Raw genomic sequence first — 19,926 nt, 5'->3', positions numbered from 1 at the left:
GATTTTATGTTGATGCCTCTTCATAAATTGAAGGGGTTTTTTTCTATTCATATAAAAACGCTTTGCAGAAAATGCCTTATCTACTACATTTCATAAAAATCCAGTTTTATGTGATTTAAAAAAACCCAAAAACAAATCTATGTTCAGATGTGCTCTTGTAATTAAGTAAAACTAAGAGACTTCCAAAGAGAGATTTACAAGATGATGCTAAGCAGGAGACTTGCAGATTTTCTTGGAAGCATTTTGTCATCCCTCAATGTAATAGCCAGTAGTGGATTTAATCCCATCAAATTAGTCCCATGCTAATCCTCACTAACCTCAGAAAGAGGTCACTCATGTTCATTTTAAAGATGCATAAAGGCTACTTTGTAATTGCACATTCAGAACCAACTGGTTGTTGACAAGCAAAACTCTGGCATGCTATTTATTTATTTATTTATTTTATTTTATTTTCTTGTGCATAATAATTTGTAAAGGTCAAATTGACAGAATGCAGTTATCAAATAAAAAAAGAAAACAAAATGTAGGAAAATTAATTTCCAATCACACGAGTTAGTTGACATATTTAAAAACTTCTAATATTGTATTTTTAATGTCACGTATGAAGGAGGAAGGGTTGGACATCTTATTGGTCAGGTTCAGATACATTTGCTCTTGTCTTGTTCTGCAAGTGCTTTGCTTTGCTGGCTGGACATGACCCATGACCAGCATGTGACTTTGTTTAACTATCATATCACATCTTGGCTGTTTGTCTCTGCAGTATTAGAGGATTATGTTGACCAATAGCTCTGTCCCCAGAGAAATGTAAGCTTTATGCACTTAATTCTAAGCCAACATTTTGCTATACATGCCAGCTGCAGACGCTGATGGTGCTTTTGGCTCTCTGCTACAGCTACCTTTGCAGATGATTTAAGCTTCTTAGCTTGACAATAATTGACAGCTTTTTGTGTCTGCTGTGAGTTATTGCCAACACAACCAGCCATTTATATGAAACATTGTTGCAAGTTATCGTTTAGGCTTTATTTGTAGCAAAGCGACTTCTGTTCTGCAGCTGCAACTCTTGCTATGTGCACAACTACAGCCTCTAACTTGTTCATGTTTCATCTTGTTATATTGTCTTTTTCAGTCTCAGCTGAGGCGTTTAAAGGGTTTCTTGCATGTGCAGCTCATTGCATGTCAATGAGATCAAGACCTGGGCTTTGAGTCAGCCCAGGACTTTCAGTGTCTTAACCTCAATCAATCCAGCTGTGGGGATTTGCTGACCCCAAGGTGCCACTCTTTACTGCCGTTGTTGGACAGTGATCTTTGGAAATTATCTTCTGCTCTCTAATACGTTTCCCAACTCTCTGTGTGTGTGTGTGTGTGTGTGTGCAAGATGAGACATCCAGCATAGTTCCAGTTTTCAATATTTTACTTACTTGCCATTTTCAGGCCTACATATGTCTGCCTTACTCAAGTGACACATATTCCTGTCTCTCACGTCAAGATGGTTAGAGAAATAGGTTCACTGTGATCTTCTATTCATATCCGGTGACAGCTTAGTGATTAAAGATACATTTTTATTTTGAGCCCTTTTAAACTTGTTCAGGTCAGTTATATAACATTGATGAGGTTTTTTTCCCGTCCAGTGAACGTCAGTGCCCATCTTAGATGGTTTAATTTTTTAAATATGTTTATGTGAAATTATTTAGCTACTGCATACTGTTACCAGTGGAGTAAATAAATGAAGATGATGCAATATTTTTGCTAGATTCACAGTTGAGGAAGTTAAAAATCAGACTTAATTTTAGAGTGTTGGTTTTACTTTTTCCAGGAGCGTTTCCCAAGCAATGACTGCCTTCTCTTGGTCTCAGCTGTACAGTCTGCTGAGATTGGGGATCCCCCATTGCATGGGGGATCTGTGGCTGGTTAGTCACTGCATTATCATTTTCCTTTAAGGATTATGAATTTGAGTTGGCTCACATGAAGCCCTGACATCTGATAGATGTTTAATGTCAATTGTTCTGAGTTTGCGTTTGCTTACTGTGGTGATGTTCTTGTCTTTTTTTGAAATCCAAAAAATAAACACCAACTAAAACTTTGATGACATAATAAGCTGTTCTTTCTGCCATGCTGCTTGCTGAGGAGCACATGTCTGCTGGCATTCAGCTCCCTGGCAAAGACGAAGAGAGAAAGAAGCAGTTTGAACACAAGAGAGGGATTCTTACTCGCTTCTGTTTTGTTTAGTGTAATTACCCAAAAGGAAATAAGAAACATTTTATGGCACTGAATGTATTTTTAAAAATACAAAATGCAAAACAGAGAAGGTCATCATTTATCAATAATAAGAGTTTTTATGTATTTTGACGATGACAAATTCTAATTGATGTGATCTGAAATTCCAAAAAATGGAAAGTTTTCTCAAAATTGTTAATGTTACGATTAACTCAACTTCCTCATGAGAGCATCAATAAAAATCAATACATTTGAAAATATAACTAAATGCAGGTTCTGTGCGGAGCTTAGTGATGAGGTATGTAATTTTATGTCCTTTTTTGTAATCATATTACCGGTACTGTTATCATTATCACAAAGTTAGCACAAAATATTATGATGATATATGATGTCTGTATAGAGATATATGCTGCAAAATTAACTCAGTAACTCACAGGGCTTCTGTGGGCACTGACAGCATATCAATAACACTGCATATTGTGTCCATTCATATGAAATTTTAATTGCCTTGATTATTGTGAGTTTTTTCAATATTTTAGGAAAACTGGACATTCTACTTACCTTTATGTCAGTTTTGGTATATTTTCAAATATTTACTTCACAATGACCTAGTCATCTGAAAGTAGCAATTATTAATGACTCTGCTTCTTCCCCGTCTGGCCTTTGGAATGCAGCACAAGTCAAAGGTCGTAGAAACTTTCCAGCGAAGTCAGACAGTCGCTGGGACTTTGGGAAACCTTGTCCCAACCTTCATCGAGTTTCATCAATTCTTGTTGTGCTTTTTGTGTATTCACAAAGGGGAATGAGCCGGCAAGGCATTAGCTTTGAATGTTGTGTTATCCCCTTATGTCACACTATTCTAATTAATCTAAACACAACCTCAGCCGAGTCAGTGATATGTGTTCTAAATTGGGTGTGAGGAGAAGATGTTAGGTGCACTGAGACAGCCACCCTGTAAGCCGGTGGCTAATTTTAGCCTTTCAGGGCAGTGCACTGTGTCTCCCTGTGGATGAGTTGAACCACAGAGGGATCTGAGCGCCAGCTCAGGCCCTGCCTCTCCTTTCTGTTCTATGTGTGGACATTGTTCTTCGTGCCGTGTGGGGTTACAGGCCAGTCACAATAGATGGAGGTGGGGAACTGTGGATTCAAAGAGCTTTTAAAACACCTGGGCTTTGGTCAAGCAGATTTTTGAACATAAACAAAAACTGGCTCAGATCATAGACTACTAACAACGTGGGGTCCACTTTTAAGAACTTTGTTTATGAGGGGTAAGGAAAAAAGAAAATCACTATTTAAATGTAGGAAAAAAGATGTACCAAACAAACCAGAAAAGAAAAAAAGCGGTGCAGAACTTGCACATGTCTTTCTAATAGAAACAAGTTGTATAAAATAACAAAACTATAATTAACTTATCCTCAGCATTTTCAGCTATTTCAGCCTCCATAGCATCATCAATACATCCTCTATGTTTCAATTACTCCTTTTCTAAAAAATGATCATACAGTTTAATATCCTCCACATTTGACACAGATTGTAACTCCGCTTGCCAACAATGCAAGTCTTTATAGTATGTGTCGGTACCATCAACATTTGTGCAGAGCTGTCAATGCAGTAACCACATTGCATAAAGTGGTGAATTACTTGAAGTCCATCAACTACTTCAGATTTAAACTTTAATAAGCTTAAACAGAAGTTTTTATTTAAAAAAATCTTCACAATCATTTAATGATGTGGCAAATCAATTGAAATTCAGTTCTTACAAATAAAATGGTGATTTCATGGAATATGGAAAGCCATTAGTTTTAAATAGATCGTAATTGCCTGAAATCACATGCTTTAAGATGAAAAATTATGCAGGTTTATTATGCAAAACGGACCAATCAGCTGCTATATTTCCCCTAATTTAAGCTTTCTGTTTAAGGAAAAATTGAGCCTCAGCATAAAGAAGATTGTGACCTAACTAACCTGGAAGTAAGTAATTGGTTTCTCATGCTAATGATGATTTCTCATGCAAATGAGAAGCTCTGAAGAAGCGCCGTGGTCACCCAGGCGTGAGTCGATTCACCTCGGCTTGATCCGATGTAAATGACACAGCTTCCCTCCACAGATTTGCTACTTCACGCCGCTGATAACTTTTTGTTCTGAAAACTTTCGGGCTGAGATTAAACGGAAACGCCGGCTGTAGAAGTCGACTCCTGCTTATGCCAGTGAAACACACGAGCCGACTAATTACTCTACAGCCATGCGTTCTCTTCATCATCCAACTCATTTACGCTGTGTTACCTGCTGTCCTCTGCGCTGGATGTGTGTTTCCTCGACGGCTCTGTTTGCTTTGGAAAGCAGCCATGTTGAATTATGTACAGCCCAATTTCTGCGAGTGCAGATACACACATACATCCCTTAAGCAGCCAAATTTATCTGCTTAAAAAGGGGCTTACTACTTAAAATCTTTTTGAATATAACACCAGTTGTATATATGAATGTCCAGACTATAATGTTTGTTTGTCTCTGCTTTTGTCTTCCAGATTTTCCATATGACCTATGATCTGGCTAGTGCAGTGGTAAGAATATTTAATTTGATAGGGATGATGCTGCTTCTGTGTCACTGGGATGGCTGTCTCCAGTATCTGGTGCCTCTCCTCCAAGACTTTCCCCCTGACTGCTGGGTGTCCCTAAATGGTATGGTTGTAAGTATTACACATTTTTCTTCTTTCATGCATAAAGCCATAATATGTCAGCAGCTGTTGCTTCCTACATCTCTTACTTGTGGTTTGAAAACAATTGTCATTTGCAACAAGCATGTCTCACATTTCTACCCAGCACAATTTTAGCAGAATTATATGTTGCTGTTAATATTAAATTTATAGTTTTTTTTTAAGTTTCTTATTTGACTCAAAATTTAATGTTAGAATTCAAATCAACTTTGTAATTCACAAGATAAAATAAATTGTACACAAAAGTCATGCATGGCTTTTAATGAATTTTTTTTGTGTTTTATTTCTGAACTTTCTCTTCAATATACATCGACTCACAACACTATTCACGTTTTCATATTGTATCATTTTGCCAGCACAGTCTTATTTATATTTTGTTGGGATTTAATAGAGGCCAAGTTTGAAAGTCAAAGTTCTCAAATTCTCATTTGCATCTAGGTCTGAACTTCAACTGGGTTACTCTGAGGCATAAAAATACCTGAAGCCAAACATTGCAGGTCTAGCTTTATGAGGATGTCTGAAATGATTACTTGGATTAATCATAATGAATCAATGATTAAAATAATCTAACAAATTAAAAATAAAAAAAAAATCAGCTAATTCAGTAAACAATTAATCATTAACAGGAGTTGACAGACTCTAAAACATGCCATTTATTGAGTGTAATGGTTTCACATGAAATTAAATGCCTCAAAAGGAGTGACATCTCTCTTCAAAATGTTATTTTTTCAAAAAAAATAAATGCTGTAAGCTGTTTGATTAAAATGAAGTGTTAAGTATATCATGCATATAATGCACCCGACTGTACCAGGGAAAAGATTATCAGCTACTCTGGCCCATGTAGAAAACGGAGAAAAAAAAAGAAACGCATCCGTTTTACTGCAATGCTGAAAATCTTGTTTTTCTTTTTTAAGAATATAGTTAAGTATAATGAGAAGTTATGTTTAATTTTGTGCTCCTGTTAGCTGGAAATCCAGCAAACACAGGGGGGCCATTCTGCTGGTTGAGCTGTCTGTTCTTTTTAGCTCGTGTCTGTCTTCTCAGCTCCTCCCTGGTTTGTTTTTCTGTGCAATCAAAATTGCCTCTTGATGTGGAAGGGGTATGCAGTTTATCATTACACTGCATTCATAATGTGGCATATAGGACATTCAGCTTCCCTGTGCTGGTGCACTTATTAGACTGGAATAATTTAACATATAGTTGTATCCAATGCAACACAATGGTGTGGAAAATAGAGGAGTACAGCTTAATCATTGCACTGACTTCACTCCTTGTGCGCAGCGTATTTGGTTTACATACACTGGCATAAGCTGTTGCAAAAAAGACATCTTAAGGCTTAAATCATTTTGCATTCTTTTTTTTTTAAATTGTCTTTGGTCTTGAATGTTTAACAATAAGCAATGCCTTCCATCATGGACTGAAAGGATAAAATGAGTTATAAAACATTGAATAAGACAGCAGAATTATGTTGTTTCCAGCGTCGACATGACTGCTTTTTGGCACATGCCAAGCTGTCGGTAAAGGATTTCTACATAGAAAATGTAAGGAGTGGCTGTTTATAGCAGCATTGCTTTGTTTGAGGCATCCTTCCTTTCACATTGAACTATAAGAATGAATCCTGGGAGTCTGCAGTGACCTGGCATCTCTGACATTTTAATTAAGAGCACAGTTTCTTTCATATATGGTTTGCACAGGTCTGAAACAGTTCTGAATTTCATAGATGTATCATACTTTTAGGTATTTCAGATCCACATCAGCTTGTTTTAAAAAAATAATTTTTTCACTTTTGCTATCCATCAAACATCACTTTTGTGCAGCAAAAACAAACTTCTGTTTTCAAACATTAGCCAATATAATAATGTAAAGAAAGATGAACTATAACTCGCATTGTGCTCACCATAATTTTCTGATGGAGTTACATATACAGCGATACATTATCAATCAAAACTCAAGTCTCCCAAATTTAAAAAACTTTATAGTTGGGAAAAGACCACAAGCTGGCGCACTGTGGGATGAGTTTATACTTATACTTGGTAAATAAACACAATGTGACCTCAAAATATCCTCTCTTCATGGGATTTATTCATAAATTCATGCCGAATATTTAAAATGCTTTAGTCTTATTGCTATTCCTGATACACTTCTTATTTCATTTATAGTTTTATTCTGCGTAATCCACATAAGCAGTGTTTAGCACCAAAACATAATGCTTGATGTCAAACTTTTTGTTTTTGTGTGCCTCATTTAGAAGCTCAACTCTTTCAAGTTCCACTTTTTTCTGCATGTAGACATGCTTTTAAATCATGCAGAAAGGATATACTTACTTTTAAGTGTATATTAAAATAGAATGGTTCCCAGTATACTCTCATGTACACCAAGTTCCCTGTTGATTTATAAAAGGAATGTGCCTAAATGTTATGTAAAAGGTTCAAATGTCCTGGATCTATTTGTGTGTATGATCAAACACTTACTAGAAAATCAGTGTAAGTCGTTGTGTGTGTGTTTAGGATGAAGGTTTGTCAGTCATGAAAAAGTGTCAAGTCTAGGTGTTACTTTGGCTGAGAATTAGTTTCACTACAGTGTAGAAATGGGAGTTGACTTGAAAACGCATCTTTTTTACATAACTGTTGTTTTTATTTAGCCTCCCTCCTCTTGGGCATCCTCTTCCCTCCTCAGTATTATTTCCTCCTCACTGTCTCTGCCTTAAGTTGGGGGTCAAGCATTGCTGCTCCTCTTGGAGCAACATGATTGTGCAGAAGTGTGTACATGCCTCCTGGGTCACTCTGCTTGTAAATGCTCGCCTATGGAAGTCTTCTGCCGTCTCATCTCCTTCTATGTGATAAACATTTTTGTGCTCCACACGCATGCTGGCCGCTCTGAGGCATTGGGCTCGAGGTGCAAATGTCAGCTCTGCTCAGCGTCACGGTTCTGTTTCCCACTCTTATCTTTACTTTGAGGCAATGAGTTGCCTAAGCAAGCTCACTACCAGCTTGCATGTGTTACTCATGCAAACAGATGGAACAAACAGATCCTTCTCTGTTTGCACCCAAAGACTTTGGACTGATCTAATTTCCCACATGAATGCTACAAATCGTCCTCGCTAATGGTCCACAAACTGGGAGATGAATTTTCCTCTTTGACATTTACTTTGATTTACAACCGTTTGGTTGTAAGTGTATTTCTAATCTTAAAGCGCAGTGATGAACAGCTTCTGTATTTGTGCTGCAGGTTGTTGCCCTTGCTCAGTATGAGTTCGACACATTCGGCTTCTTGTATGCAAATCAGTGTAAAATGAACTCATGTAAAAGGCTAATTTGATGCCCCCTGTGTGGCAGGATTATTTTCCCCGCAAACAACGCTATGCTTAAAGCTTCAGAGTGCAGGAGTGTTTTGAAACAAAGAGGGCACAAATGTTTGCTGGAGGCATGGGTGACCTAAATCATTAAATCCAACTATTTAAATTCTCTTTTCATAAGGCTGTACACCCGTGAATTAATTTGCATGAAGAAACAAGAAAACAACGATGTCCCCTGGCCCTTAAATCTGTCAGGTTTCAAAAGACATTGACTTTGTGCCTTGATGTTCACGCTCCGCATGTCAGTGTCCATGACAGAACATCGTACATCTAATTTACAGTTAAGACCATATATTTACATACACTGTGTCAAAAGTACAACAACAATAACTGTTTTTCCTCTTTGTCTGACAAGAAATCAGTCTAAACATTTTCTTCTTTCAAAGTCATTTAGAATGATTAAAATTATTTCTATTTCCTAATTCAAATTCTGAAGTTTACATACATTTACTTAACATTTTGTAGAACTGTTATTTAAGCTTGAATGTTGGGTCAAACGTTTTGGGTATCCTTTTACAAGGTCGCCACGATAGTTTGCTGATTTTTTTTTTTTTTTTTTTTTTGACCCACTTGTTCAGGCAGAACTGACGTGACTGAGTCGGGTTTGTATGTTTCCTTGCCAACAGACTTTCTGAAACTCAGTTCAGAGCTTTGCATCCACTCCAGAATATTGACTTTGTTGTCTGTGAGCCACTTTGTAGCTAACATGACAGTATATTTATGGATATTGCATACTTGAAAGATCCACGTGTACCCAAGCTTTACATCTAGGCTGTTGTTGTTTCATTATGTCCACATAATATTCCTTTCCACATCATCATATCTGTTTTGTGAAGTGTACCCTGTAGTTTGCATGCATGTTTTGGTTCTCTCTGGGTACTCTGAATTCCTCTCACAGTCCAATATCATACCTGTGATGCTAATCGTTGGATCTAAATTGCAAGTGTGTGCATGCTTGCTGTTCCTGTGTATCTGTGTTGTCCTGTGATGGATTGATGATCTATCCTTACTCCTTCATTCACATTTCTTTTTATTACTATTTGCATATTAGGCTGGAGGATGCAGGGAAAAGAAATAAAGTACTAATAAAGTTTTTAACATTTTTTAAATTTTACCTATTTTGATCAACTGGAATCTTAAAGCAGGAAATATATTGTGTGGAGAGGAATTATAAAAAGTTTAAATTAGAATCTGAAAGTAGGTGCCGAAGAAACTCATTTTTTAAAAATAATTTCTTAGTTTTTATTTCTACAATAATTGGGGATCAACTGAGGTAAAATTCACAATAAGCCAATCATTTTTGTTAGGCTTGTGCTCTTGAGCAGCTGGCGTGGTGTCACAGACTCTGATGTGAGCAGATTGTGGAATCTCTTCCCCGTGGATCTTTGCTGAAGTAATAGCCTGTGTGCTGACTGTGCCCTGGCAAATCCAAAGTGATAAGTCGCGCCCACGTGTGGGATCCTTCTTCTCACAATGTCACAATACATTAGCGTACATGGGCTAAATATCTTCACATCTCTCTCCCTCTACCCTGTTTTCTGTTGTTTTTATTTGGCTTATTTCAGGTATAAATACCTGATGTAATTCAGTGATTTTCGCCTCAATGTTTTTCCAAATGCAGTGTCTGTATCGTTTTATCCCGATGAGTTCAAATTCACCATATTTATTTATTCTTGTAGTTGGCGTGTACTTGGTTTCCAGCTGGGGCTAGAAGAGTGAGGAGAGCAGATACTGCTGAGTGTTGCAGTACAGGCTGTGTGCCTGTTATCTTTCTGACTAATGGCCTGAGAGTACCTTCTTACTCTTTAGAGGCTGCATTTACTTAATCACCAGACAAGATAATGCCGCTGTCACTGTGCTGACTCTGTCAGGGGGTGATGGGCCGTTCTATTTGTTTGCATGCGGACATGTGTTTAGGAGCATGTGTGTTATTCAAATATGCTATATTGAGATATAGTCAACTAAGTTCTAGACAGCTGAATATTTGTGTGTAAGTGTAGAGACGGGCAGAAACAGTAGGTAGACACACACACAAGCGCACGCCCACACATGCACTTACTGAAATCCACGAAGGCCCAGCTAGCCATGCATAACCATCCGTCAGTCACCCCTCTTGACTTTTTTTTTTTTTGCAAGATCACCCATTTGATTTTCCCTCCAACCTCATGAATGACTCACTTCCAGCAGCCAAACTCAGTCCTGAGTTTATGAATTAATCTGACATTTTTCTTTCCTTCTGTTACTTTCCCCTCAAATTTAATTCTGGTTTCACTGCCCATTGACTTTTCTATTTTTATTTGTATAAATAGCTCTAAAGTTGGAGTAAAATGATGCATGGTATGTAACAGTTTTCTCAAATGAAAATGTTTTTTTTGTGCAGTCTGGGTTAATACTCCTTTACAACTGCAATAAGTTTAGCGGATGTTGCCATCTGTTTAGAGACTGAAGTTTGTGCCCATTCTCCTTTATAAAATAAACAAAAACATCCATGGACACCACTATTTAAATCTTGCCACAGCTATTGCATTGTATTGTCCTACCAGAAATCAAATCCATATCATGATGTTGCTAATGCATTTCTCATGCTATGTTCATGAAGATGTGCTTTGCTACCTTTCCTCTACACACTCAGTATTTTTCTCGCTCTTTTCCTTTACATGGTTTATAGCAGGTTTCTATAAACCACCCGAGCTGTGGATCTGTGCAGCTCCTCCAGGGCTGCAAGGGCCATTTTGGATGATTCTCCAATAACGGTTCTGCTTGTCGCGTTTTTAGCAGTTGTGCCCCCCGTATTATATTTTCAGATAATGGACCAAACAGTGCTGTGAGATTTCAAAGCTTCAGATATTATTTCATAACCTAACTCTGCTTTCATCATACTTTGGCAAGTATTTTGTGTTGTTTTTGCCCTTTAGGAGTTATTACTGGTCTGTCCTCATTAGTTTGCTTACTAATGTCCTTCAAGAAACCAATACTAGATTCACAGAGTAGCTGTATTTTTCCAAAGACCAAATTAAATAGGTTGCCTTCAAAGACAATTGTTATAATGGATTCTACTCAGGGGTATTTTTCAGGTAAACACGGATGTTTTTTGCCCTTCAAAAACAATGTTATAAGAGGACAGACTGTGTTCTTTGTAGCAGTGTACTGCATCCTGTTAGCCTCATAGTTATTCATCAGTATCAACAACAACCAACGCCTCTGGGTGACACTCAACACTGGGGCGACGGTGAATCAGCAACTGCCTGCCGGTCACATAACCAGCTACATCTTGTGTAAGGCAACTGGAGGAGACTAGATTGTGACTAATGAAACAAAATCCTGGCAGGCTGTTAGATGCAGAAGCACTCTGGTAAACACATGGCACTGTTAAATTACAGAAACTTTGTAGCAGCTGATACTTAAATTATGGAATGGAAAGGGATTTGTTTTGGGTATGACGTCCGTAGTGCTCTACAGACATGCCGAAAGATAAATACAGTGTGTCTGATGTCAGTAGATAAAAAAAGACACAGGAAGTGACAGAATCGTTGAATGTAAAGGGCTTATGTATAAAGCTGCAGAATATGCTCTAGCAAAAGATTATTTTGGAGTAATAACTTATCTGTCCCTAAAAGCATCCACACAGAGAAACAAAAAGAAAGTACCAGTCTGGAAAATTATTGCACTTTATTATTTTAGACAGTTTAAATAAAAATGGACCCCATATGAGAGTCTGCAAGGTAAACGAGGTTTTAAAAAGTTATGGTTTTAAAAGTAATGCAAAAACAATTCCCTCATATATTTCAAAGTTTCATGTTTTTCTAATGATATGCCAGACACACTGGTTGGCATTTCCTTCCAGTTACATGGGGCATGAAGTAAGACAGTGCTGCACCTTCCCCACCTGTTGCTGCTGCTGGACAGCTGGCATATAAAGACACTAACTTACAAGTCAGTCAAATTCTTTGGTTTGAAAATCTTTGTGAAAACCAGAACAGTCAAACTGGAGAAGCCCCATCCTTGACTCACACTGAGGTAACCTTGCTTTAGCCTTCCCACTGTCCAACAATATCTTCGCAAGCTTAACTGATCTCTCTGAATTGCCGATAGGAGTGTCTGTGCAATTTTTTTGCCCTGTGTTGAAGCTAAATTTGTCTAGAAGCAAAGATTTGAACCCCTCTGCCCCGACCCTATCTAACATCCACAATAAATTTATAAATTCTTCAAATTGCTTTAAAACTTACAGCTGCATCACTTATTTAGAAAATACACACACATTTCTCACATTTCATGTCAGTGAGTTTCAGTTCTCCCGCCTCCCATATATAAAGATCTTACAATAATCCACAGGTAGTAACCCAAACATCGACCTATTATTTCTGTTATATAAACAATCCAACAAGCCTTCATAAAATCAGTCACTTCATTGCCTAAACAAAGCTCTAAAGCAGACAATCCTTAAAGTTTGAGCACTGAGGCAAGCAGTCTTGAACAAATGATTCTCTGAGAAGCATTTATGTGTCTTTTTGTTGTACTGTCTTGTTCTTTAGTTTAAATGTGGCAAAAAGGAAATCTCATACACTCTGCAGTAAATGTCTGGCTCTACATAAGTAAAACATGCACACAAACAATGAACAGCTATCCATGGTTTTTAGATACACATTCATCTGGGAGCCATATGTAAAATTAACTCTTGAGTTACATAGACATGAATTGATAGACCAGACTGTGTTAATGTACAACTGTCTAAATGCCATTTGTGCCATTACAGAATCTGAGCGATTCAAGCAATGTGAATATTTGAAAAAATGAGAGGAAGCCAGCGTTTTTAATTAGTGGAAAGAACAGTTATTTCCAAACAGAGGCTAACTGAGGGAAAAAAAACAACAGAAAAACACCTAAAATTGAGGTACCCAGTGAGCCTTGAACTCTTTTGTCTCTCACATAGGTGTGGTTGAGATGAGTGTATCGTATGAAGCAAATTTTAATGTAATTTCTGTCTGCAAGATGCAAATATATTGCAGCAGTAAGCATTCTGGCTGCCGTTGTAAGACCTGTCACATTTCTTTTCCTGCAAAGACTTACCGAGTACCACAACCTCAAAGGGCTTATTCTCCTGCTCACCGGAGATCCTGCCTGTCCTCCAGGGGAAAAAAGCACACTTTCACATTTGATAAGTGCTGTGTTAATGAGGAGGCTAAATCCTGCAGCTCTCACTTCCAAACATGACTGTCATGGCTCAGACCAACACAAGTGGGGAACAAAAGACATTAGAGAGTTCTGGAACAAAGCTAGAAAGCTTTTCAAGCCCAGCAGTAAAATAGTGTTGATGCATTAACACATTTTAATGGTTTCACATCACAGTTTCAATAGTAAGTCACTTCCAATGTGCTTTTTAATCTGTAAAAAGGGCAAGATATAAATGAGACTGCCTAAAGGCCAGGGATATGACGCCAAAGCTGTTATAAACAGCAACATCAAGCATGAGGGGATAGTGCCTGACATCAGAGAGAGAGAGAGAGTGTAAAGCAGTAATCTTTGAAATATTATTCAAACTGATGCACCCTTCTAGACTTTCTCACCCCAGTTATTTTTGTTGAAAATTGAAGACGTAAGAATGTATAAATGAAACAAGTGTTTGACAAGGAGGTTAAAAGCCTGAAAAGCCCCCTCATCCCTTTAACCCTGGTCAGTTTCTGGAGGAAGTTGCTGGAAATGTCTCAGACAGTCACACATTTCACAAATTATTGCGCTAACTTTGTCAAAAGCAGAATAGCCACAAATATTCCCTAAGGCCTGAAATGTTTTTTCTCAGAAGCCCAGGGCAAAGAAGCCTTTTCTTCAGCTTAAAGGCAGTGTGCAGCATCACCTGAGGGATTGGGAGGGATACAGTACCCTATAGTTGAAACCTCTGGATAAAAGTTTAATTCATATGGTATATATGAAGCAAAGTTTTATCCAGCAGTAAACTGGATAAAGGTTTTAAAGATTCACTGAACACATTAAATTTTTGAGGTAGATTTTCAACATTTAGTTACTATATTCTGTATTGAGCTTTATTCTGCACAATATGTGTTTTATCATCATTAATTGTAACTTTCAAAGAAAGTCTATAAGAAGATATGAAAAACATAATTCACAATATTTTTTCCAAGTATTTCTTCCACAAGCATTTAATTTTAATTCATGATTGCAGCATTGTCTGTGAAATAGCAGTTGCTAAAAAGAATTGTTTGCTATTATTATAAAGCGAAGACAGTTATTATGGTGTTTAATATTTTTTTCATAGCATTGTGCCAGGATAATATGGTTACCATTATCAAAACAATGTACAGATCATTGCCCTGACTCTCAGGTTAGCTTGTTTAATCATTGTGCTTCCACTGACTTCTTTTGAAATACTTTTGTGAAAATACCAAACTTTGATTTTTCTTCACCCAGCAGCAGCTTTTACACTGAAATAAATGCTGACATCCGTATCAGTGTGACATTGCAGAATTTTCACCAATAGTGTATTTATGGAAAAATAAAAAGCAAAAAATAAAAAACAGTCAGAACTCATTCATAGCTAGCCCACCTGAAAATTAGCCAACTCCATGCTCTAATCAATTTGAACTTTCAATATTTTCAATTTTTATCAAATGCAATACAACTTAAAGCAGGCTGTTCTCTGATGAGCTGAGTAACAGTGAAATAACAGCTAGGGATACTTGCTTTATACATAAGTGGGAGTTGCACAGGGATAATAAAACTAACATCTCACTCGAGAAACCCAGCTCTGCATGCTGTTGTGTAGTTAAGGGCAGGTGCAGAAGATAAACTAATCAGGTCAACAGAACACATGCCAGGGGAATTACAGGCATACCTTTGATTTTATTTCCACTTTTGAGAAGAAAATATGGGGTCAGGTAAGTCCTGGCACAGTGAGAGCAGAGCAGAGAGGGAATGGAAACAGGTAGAATGAGGGCCTTAAGGTCTTAGGCTTGACATGAATGCTGGCTAAAAGCCAGTCTTCCATCAAAGCAAAGCCATCTTTTCTTCACTGCTTTGCCCCACAGTAACTCCCCCCAACCCTTCTCTGTCTCCCCATCTCCTCTTTCTCTGTCCTTGCAGAATGTGTCCTGGGGTAAGCAGTACTCCTATGCCCTCTTCAAAGCCATGAGCCACATGCTGTGCATCGGGTATGGCGCCCGGGCGCCCGTCAGCATGTCCGACCTGTGGATCACCATGCTGAGCATGATCGTGGGCGCCACGTGCTACGCTATGTTTGTGGGCCATGCTACAGCGCTAATCCAGTCACTGGATTCCTCACGCAGGCAGTACCAGGAGAAGGTAAGAGTCCTGCCATTGCGTACAGGAAACATAATACTTTTAAAGTAGATTAGTCCTGCTTGATTTATATAATAGTAGATGTCTAACAAATGGGTTACAGGGTGTAAGACCTAAGGTAAAATAGCAGAATTATACCAGGTATTAGTTTGATTGGTTGGCTTTCTTTGAATTACATAAGATCTTACACTTCGGAGCGAAACTTAAATTAGCTTTACTCTCAGTTGCTCTCAGATTATAAAATCCAGGATGATGACCAGAAAAGAGGATTCAATTCCCTCCACAGCAGATAAAAGTAAGGTCGCTGGGGTCAGGATTGGACTTTAAAATGACCAGTGAGAAGTTGCATTATGTTTTTCTTTCTTTTAATTTTCCTTATTACATAATTAGATTTTTTTTTTTTTTCCGCATGGAAAGTGATTATTTCGCTTTACACCCAGCCACCATCTGTGATCATGCTGAGGGGCCTGGGCTTCTCCCAGAACAGCCGGCAATGACCGATGTGCTCCTGGGTTTGCACGCGAGATGCTCAGTTTAACTTCCATACTTCTCCGTTATGCAGCAGTAAACCCATTTACTGTGCTTTACATACGACTGTGTGCTGGTAGGGATTAACGTCCTCTAAGTTGTGTCATGCCGGGACACATGTACGATTAAAACAAAAAGCTGAACTTTCCCTTATGCTGCAGCAGCACTAATTCCAGCTTAGACAAGCTGAATTGTCCATAATGTATTCCATTTATTTAATTTTAAATTGTTTTTGCCAGAACAATAATTTTTTTTTTCAAAATTACAGAAATTAAAAGTTAATTTTATACAGCTGTAGGAGCTGCAAATTTTTGTTTTTAGTAATTAAGGTACTATCACTGGTTTTAGTAATTCTCAGCTATTTATGTCTGATCCACAAAGACTCTCCAGTCATTATGTATCTGGCTATAAAATCTTCCCAGAAGACGAAAAGGTTAGTTGATTTTATATCCATTTAAGATAACATTCTGAGATACCCGATCGGCATCTGTAAAATTCTGCAGCATATGTAATTAGAGGTGCTATAATTAGTTGATTGGTGAAGTCGATGTGAAGTTCCTTTGATGTTCATTCAGTAATAGAAGCACTTTGAGCCTTTCAACTTTTCTCTTGTGCTCGTATGTGGTAATTGAGCATTTCTAATGAGATTAGTATTTATCCTTAAAGGCCTATAATTAATCAAATATCACAATTGACAAGTTTATTTAAAAGAAGTACAGCAAAACACAATTAGACCTTACATATGTTCTTGTATAAGTCGGGATTTAGGTTAGTGAAAGTTTTCACGTGAAATTAAGTTCTTATTGCAGCTTCTTTCTCCTTTTTGTGTTTAGTTTGGCCTGCAGCTCATCAGCAATAGTTCAAACAGGACATGCAACTGAAAACAAGGCTTGCTCTTCTCATATGAAATCAATCAGAAATTATAAACAAATGCAATAAGGCATAATACAGTACAATGTATTTGAAGGTAATACAATTTAATGCATTGCAATGTATTTGATATAATACTGTGATTCACTGGAATGTGAAACAATACATTGAAAACAGTATACAATGGTGTTACAATGTGATGTGAAACAACTAAATACGCCAAAATACGATTAGGTTCAATGTAAATACAATACAACTCAAATAAACTTTAGCTGTTTATTTTCTGCCAGTCCACTAACTCAAAGATTACATGTTAGTTTGTTGCAGACTCATTGTGTTGGTTTGTGCATCGGCACAAACAAAAAGAAAAAAGTTCAACTGATACACATTATCTGTCCCGTGGGAGGTTGTTATCATAATTCAGATCAGCAGAGTCACCTTGGCTGTAACTATAACAGGACATGCTAAAATACCAGTTCATTAATCTACACCTTGCTTATAAAAGCATTTAGATGATTTTAATTTATTCTAGCACGATGGGCTGACCTTGCCAGACGCTTTCGTGGACGATGCAATCTAGAAAAAGCACTCATTGCATTTGGCCCTGCTCCACAAAGCTGTTTAACATGCCACTTAAAACTTGTCATTACTGTATGATTGCAGGGCTTTTGCCAGAATCTTTCTGCTGCAGAATCACTCTTAAATGTATACTGAAGTTTAATCATAAAAATCGAAAAAGAAAAACCTAAAAATGTGGATTTTGCATGTCCAGATTTATTGTAATTAGGAAAATAATGTTAGGATTGCTTATAGACAGCTAAAGGCACACCACAAAACATTCTTACAAACAGTTGCCCACAGAAAACAAGTCTGGAGTCTAAGGTTACTGAATTAGTGGCATTTCTTTTGCTCAGTGTGTGATGTGCATCTGCTTCACAGCCGATGGTCTTAATCTACTCCCCCCGCCCCCTTCCCATTTTACCTTTCATTTCAACAGCCCTCCAGGCATTGGACTCTTAGCTTTGAGGCCGTGAATATGTCTTGTTTTTGGGAGCAGAAACCCCAGTGTGTGGCCAGGTTCAGCCAGGGCTGATTTGCTGCATGGCTGTGCATATCAGTGAAGCAGGATGAGGAGCAGCAGGAATGAGTTCAGGGTGCTGAGCCTCTAGTCATTACATCTATCTCTGTCACAGCTGGGGGGGCTGGAGGGGTTAGAGACATGGATGCAAAGATGTATGACGTGGGCGTTCTTGTTGCAAGTAATTCGATGGTAGATGATGTTTGTGGCAAGCATTTGTTGGGAAAATGTGACCCATATAGTCAATGTTTTTAAATGTTCTTTTGTGTTGCGTGAGGGTGGGGAAAAAAAAAAAAAGACTTAAAGGGGATGAAAAAGACAGAGTGAGCATTTTTAGTGGCGAGGAGTCAGAGACATTGTTGGAGGGGAGAGAAGGAAGTGAGGGAGTAAAGTACGCATGATGTCAACACATTCCTGCTGTGATGCCTTGGTGCTGAATCACTGCAACCCAGAGGACATCTGTGTCATTCAGTTCAGGAAGACCGAAGACCTCTCTCTGTATAGCTGCTTCCTATATTTTGCACCAAAAAGATCATTTTTAGCTACTTCAGGCACTAACTAAAAATACATATTAGATTTTTCTTTTTTTAGGAAAAGAGATAGACTCTTGATTGAGGGATATGGGTAGTTTTAGTCAGATGCTGGAACTTAATTACTTCATCACAAACTTATAAATGCTATAAAAAAAAGCTAGAATTTGAAATTAAATCTCCACAAGCAAGAATTTTGCATCTAATTTCTGATTGGATGTTTTTTTATGGAAGGCTTTGGATTAACAAAGCTAATCAATTATGCAAAAAGTAAACGCTATGACATAGGAACAGCATTTAAACTTTATTTACTATACCTTCTATAGGTGGTGCTTGGATACCCCATGTGTGGGAGAGAAGTCGTAAAACAAGAGTTCAGTCTTATTGTTTGAAGGAAAATCAACATTAGTGTGGAATTTTGCATCGTATTTTAGCAATTAGTGCATGTAGCAGAGCTAGCAGTACTAAAACAACAATGTACGTTCTTAGAGAATGCTAGCATTTACTATAAATCAATATTTCCACAAAGAATATAAACACTTCTAAATCCTGCTAGCTCTTTAAGAAACGGCGGTTGAATAGCAAAAGGATGACGCAAAGCAATTTTGGTGCAATATGCTCATCTGTCCTGTTACCCGCTGAAACTGAGGCCTTTTCTCATTCTCTCTTGCAGTCTGAATGAACTGCAGACACGTAGCTGATACTGAAAATAGCACACCGAATCTTTTTTGCTCAGTAACAACCTCTACTATGAAGAATGTAGTGGATAGCTTGATCTAGTGGTGCTTGCTACTCATCAGTTTCTGCCCAGTAAAAGCTGACCAAGTTAAAAATCATCTCATTGTGGACATCAGTTGATTTCCCATTTATCTTTACTGAAAGTACTATGTTAAGCAGCAGGTCATGTTGATAATCCTCCAAGTTCTGCACTTTCGCCTCACTCTGTGCCCCACCTTGACTAACTGAGTCAAAATGCCCTGTTTGAGTCACAGTGGACACTCTCCAGCATCAACTGTGTGAACTCAAAATAAATCAATTTCCCACAAACAAAACCCTGGCCCCTTATCACCTTTCTGCAGCTGGGAGAGGGAATCAATAAAGGGGGGCATTGTGACTCAAGTGTCTTCTCTCTCACTGACAAAATTCATTTTGTGGAGCCAGTTGCGCCGCACCGGTCAAAGAGCTTGCCACTGGCCTGAGCTACCAACCTCAGCTGCTGTCTGCTCTCCCCCACTGCTCCGCTATGATTACCCAGAGGAGTGTGAGAGACATTGTTTATTTTCAGCTGTCTGGGCTGCGGACTGGATGGGAAGATTGTGTCTGTCA

General features: G+C 38.0%; 1 protein-coding gene across 1 annotated transcript in view; it reads left to right on the top strand.

Annotated features, from left to right (window-relative positions):
* Positions 1–19,926, top strand: part of hcn1 (hyperpolarization activated cyclic nucleotide-gated potassium channel 1) — a 76,311-nt gene that overhangs the window by 30,786 nt on the left and 25,599 nt on the right. The window contains exons 3-4 of the mRNA XM_032569946.1: positions 4,740–4,901; positions 15,379–15,597. Coding sequence (XP_032425837.1) covers positions 4,740–4,901; positions 15,379–15,597 — 381 coding nt within the window. The remainder of the gene's footprint in view (positions 1–4,739; positions 4,902–15,378; positions 15,598–19,926) is intronic.

This window comes from Xiphophorus hellerii, chromosome 8 (assembly GCF_003331165.1).
Source record: "Xiphophorus hellerii strain 12219 chromosome 8, Xiphophorus_hellerii-4.1, whole genome shotgun sequence".
NCBI lineage: Eukaryota > Metazoa > Chordata > Actinopteri > Cyprinodontiformes > Poeciliidae > Xiphophorus > Xiphophorus hellerii.
The sequence above is the reverse complement of the archived record's forward strand: the minus strand, read 5'-3'. Positions and strand labels throughout refer to the sequence as shown.